The sequence below is a fragment of the Octopus bimaculoides genome, chromosome 19, assembly GCF_001194135.2.
Source record: "Octopus bimaculoides isolate UCB-OBI-ISO-001 chromosome 19, ASM119413v2, whole genome shotgun sequence".
Taxonomy (NCBI): Eukaryota; Metazoa; Mollusca; class Cephalopoda; order Octopoda; family Octopodidae; genus Octopus; species Octopus bimaculoides.
The window spans coordinates 2,761,773-2,766,458 of record NC_068999.1 but is presented as its reverse complement, the minus strand read 5'-3'; the positions used below and the strand labels follow the sequence as shown (position 1 = coordinate 2,766,458).

The 4,686-nt window shown below is 35.0% G+C and overlaps 1 protein-coding gene across 3 annotated transcripts in view; it reads right to left on the bottom strand.

Annotated features, from left to right (window-relative positions):
- The window catches only part of LOC106882695 (choline-phosphate cytidylyltransferase B), a 28,820-nt gene that overhangs the window by 6,802 nt on the left and 17,332 nt on the right, over positions 1-4,686 (bottom strand). For all 3 annotated transcript variants that reach the window (XM_052974875.1, XM_014933459.2, XM_052974876.1), the window contains exons 5-8: positions 3,970-4,121; positions 2,583-2,665; positions 1,348-1,486; positions 353-520 (exon numbers count right to left, since the gene is read on the bottom strand). In XM_052974875.1, coding sequence (XP_052830835.1) covers positions 353-520; positions 1,348-1,486; positions 2,583-2,665; positions 3,970-4,121 — 542 coding nt within the window. The remainder of the gene's footprint in view (positions 1-352; positions 521-1,347; positions 1,487-2,582; positions 2,666-3,969; positions 4,122-4,686) is intronic.

Below are 4,686 nucleotides of genomic sequence, written 5' to 3'. Positions count from 1 at the left end.
TGAAAAAGTGTCACACCCTAGCAGTAGAGGTAACATGTGGAAGAGGTAGACCCAGGAAGACCTGGGATGAGGTGGTGAAGCACGACCTTCGAACATTGGGCCTCACTGAGGCAACAACTAGTTCTAAGTTATCTCCATTTTAATTACTTCTCTTTAATAACCGAAAATTTTAATTTAATTACAATAACTATTTTACCAGGTATTATTTAATTTATTCCACTTAACTCTAAATAAGAAATAACTGAGGCTGTGGCAACCGACCCAACCCAAAGCACAACGGATGCAAAAATATTCCAATTCTTGCATCTTTCCATTAAAAACTGTAAAAAGGGAAATAATTTAGCTTTCTTACAATTTTGCCGTCTCTGCCAAAAAGGTCCAAAAAATTGCCAATGAATTCTTTCGATTTCTCCTCCCATTTATGAAGTAATTCTCCTCCTTTATCCATGAAGCCTCTCCTTAATGACTTGCCTTTGTCTTTCAGCTTGCCATATCTATCTTCAAATTGGATCTTCTTTTCCTGAAATTAAAACAAAACAAAAAAATATAGAAAATATAAACCATATATTATTAAGTGGGATGTGTGTAATATTGTAGAAGTTACTCGGTTATTTAGTATTTAATATTCTGCTCAATACCACAGATTTGCTTGTCATTCGTTTGACCGTAACCAGTTGAGCATATCCCTTGGTGGCTGACGATATGTGCATCTGATCAGGAGCCGGAGTCATCGGGGAGCATCATAGCCATGGGTTGAGAGGAAGTCTTTGAGGTTTGAATAATTCTTCTCAGGAGACATGGATGTTTCATTCATCATCCTTAAACAACTCTTATTCAGGGACTTTTTGAGTGGGTTGGACTACTCAACCTGAAGAAAATTCTAACTGGGGCCCAGTTAGAGAATCAATTAGCACCAAGTAATCGTCAAGCAGCCTCACTCCCTACGTCCTGAGTGTTTATTGTAGGTATTGAGTAATGGTATAGATGTTTGTGGTGTGTTGAGGTTAATGTATACAGAGTGGTGGAGGTGTTGAGTGTTGGCTAGTGTTGATAATGGTGTTGTCTCACTATAAAACGATGGTCTTAGTGTACACTGCTTCGTGTATGTGGTTGATGATGATGATGATGGTGATGATGCTGATGATGATGTTGTTGGTTCTTGCCATTTAGGTCAGGAATGGAGCTCAACTATTAGCTTTACATCCTCCCAACCACCACCACCACCACCATCGTCACCTCTGACAGCATACTCCACCTCTCTGATTCTCTAAGGAAATATGTATAAAAAAACAGCAGCAAAGAAAACTACCACAAAGAAGGAAACGAATAGAAGCCTGCTGGACCCACCTTCATGAAACCAACATTTAACTCTTTAGCAGTATAACCTCTGGACAAGTTTCTCCGTACATACATATCGTAGTCTTTTATGATACGAGCAATGATATCTGTTGTAGAAATTCCTTCAGTTCTTTTAGTAGCAAGAAACCTGAGAAATCACAAACATTTAAAAAATGTATTTTTATTAAAATGCTTTTAGAAAAAAAACATTGGTTTAGAAGATAAACTACAAGAAAGAACCTATCGTGGAATTTATAAGGAAGATGAAAATGGATAGCTGTTAGCTAGACACCTGACGATTGTAATTGGGTCTCTTATGCTGAATATTTCTTGCCCCTTTATATAGAGCTACAGAATGGGCAAAATGAATGACTTTAGAGCGAAACAAGAAAAATTAAAATTAAGAAAAGGAATTTGAGCAAGAGCTGAACATGGTTTACTAAAAATGCTTTAACTTTTTGTGTGTCAAACAAAGCAGTAAAAAATGTAACAGAAGACTTTGAACAGTAGAAATAAGTCATAGATTATTTAATTAACATTACAACTGATAGAATTATTTAAATATCTTATGTGGTACTATTTCGATTTTCTTATCTTGAACAGCTGGGATGATTCTGTTAGACTTCTTGACTCTCTCACACAACAACAGAACCTCTTTTCGTCAGAGCCACTAAAGAGAACATGAATCAATAACAGCTATAAGCAATTAATTATAACATCGTGAGACAAAACTTTTTTCGTTTTTTTTTTTTTTGTCTTTACCAGTAAGTGTTATTTCTAATTTGCTTCTATCTAGAAATCAAAAGAAATGACTTTTATTCCCTTCAAACTATGCTTTTGTGACCTGGACATCAATGTTCTGAAACTGACCTGTTTTCCATTACATTTCAAACAGATTCAGCACTGAGTTGCTGAAGCAGAAATATCGTTATAGCAAATATTCTGCTCAAAACCACAGACTTGCTTGTCAGTTGCTTGACCTTAACCACCTGAGCATGTCCCTTAGTGGCTAACAATATGTGCATCCCCGATGATGAGCAGGAGTAGTGGGGGAGCATCATAGCCATGTGTTGAGAGGGATTCTTTGGGGTTTGAATAGATATCATAACAAAAGCAGTTTGAAGGAAACATTAGCCATTTTTCATTCTTTCTAGGGATCAGCAAATAGGAGGTAACAGTTGTTACCCAAGGACAAAAATCTTGTTAGACATTGTAATTCAACAGAACTGGAAGAGAATATTTACATTCCTCGTGCTTTGATGTCTTTGTAGACATCTTCACTGTCCACAGCAGCATAGGGGAGATCGTCATGAGCAACAAAATCAATCTGGAAATAGTTTTATAAACAAAATTTAAAATTTAAATTTGTGAAAAAAACAATAAATGCAAAGACAAAAGAAAAACAGAAACAGCTTGAGCAACAAAATTTAAAAAAAAAAAAAAATTTCCTCAGAGGAATGTGAGTTGTTTTACTTTCAAGTTTGACAGATGTGACAATATTGTCAGGTAAAAACAATAAACAAAGAAAACACTAAACTTATTTACATAAGTGTCACCTGTTTAACATTGAAAAGGTCATTTAATGGAGATGTGACCTTTGCATAGGATTTATCTTATTAAAGTGTTATTAAAGAAGAAAAGTGTAATTCAACAGGTGCCAAGAATGGACACCATTTATAATAAAGTTGAGGAATAGAAATTAGAAAATGAAGAGAAGGAAGGAAAAAATAATTATTGAGAAAGTAAAAGAAAATAAAGACCATGAGGATGTTTAATGACTCTAAGAAGACATTGTTGGTTCAATATGGACATTGTTTATTATGGAAGCCCTAAATACTGATGACCCAGTCCTTAGAGCAGAGGAAGATGCAAAACAAGAATCATTGCCATACAAATGAGGTTGTTTGTTTCCAGTCTTCCATGAGATAAAACATGTCTGGCCAAGGGGAAATGTTACCTTGGCTGGAAACAGGTGAGGGTTGGTGACAGGAAGAACATCTAGCGGCAGAAAATCTGCCTCATGGAAGCCTGGGAAAATTAATGTGAAACAACGATGACAGGGGGTGGGAGAAGAAAAGGCAGAAGAAGGAGAAAGGGAAGAAGGGGAGACGGAGGAAAGGTGGGAGGGGAAAGCGGAGGAAGTTGATTGATTGAATGCATAACGGTTTTGCCGATTAAGTTATGACACTTCATTCCATAACACTGCTCTTACAGATTCCATGATACACAATAATACTGTTAAACACATAAATAACTCTGCTAATGTATAATGATGTGGATTATTGCACAACGATAACTAACCACACTATAATGATAGTCTTGATTACATATTGACACTATTAGCTAATCAACAACACGGTTGATTACATAATGGCATTGATTATAGAAGTTAATTGCATAATTGCACAATTTCAAATGTGTTATTAAGTGTTGGCTATATAACAACTGTTGGCACTGGATACATATTGGATATATATAAATAAAATAGCACTGAGCAGTGTATATAATGATGTAGATTATATAACAACAGAATGGAATGTTGGTGTGATATAAAATAAGAGACAAAGATGGGAAGTTATTAATTACTGAAATCCTTAATTAAAGATGACCCTCAAATGATGATTGGAATACCTTGTGTTTCTCTAAAAAGTCATCAGTAATGGTCCAGGGAGCGTCAGTAATTAATTCATCAACGTAACGACAATGTCGAACTGCTTCATAACGTTCAAACTCGTCCATAACCGTACGTCCTTTCATGAGATGTGTTAGTTCTTCGTTACATACTGCAAATTCATAACAATTACACCTCTTTAACATTATATTAATTATACCAATCAGAAATAGTCATTATTTAGAAATATGTTGTCAACTTGTATCTTTAATATTTTATCATTCCATTATTAATACAGCGAGTTGGTAGAACCATTAGCTTATCACGCAAAATGTTTAGTGGCATCTCTCGTGGCTCTTTATATTTTGAGTTTAAATCCTGCTGAGTTAAACCCTGCCTTGCATCTTTCCAGGGTTAATAAAATAAAGTACAAGTAAAGTATTGGGTCGATGGTAGCGATTAAACCCATCCTGCTAAATTTCAGGCTTTCTGCTTAAATTAGAAATAATTATACAGTAACACCTCGGTTTTCGAACAACTCTGATCGCGAATAAATAATGCTTTATATATATATGTTGATACATATATAAAGCACGATTTATACGTGATCAGAGGAGTTCATAAACTATATTAAATGAATTTGAGAAAGACAGGAGATAAAGTACAATTTATTTGCAATCAGAGTTGTTCAAAAACCGAGGTTCTGCTGTATGTATATATATATGTATATATATGTA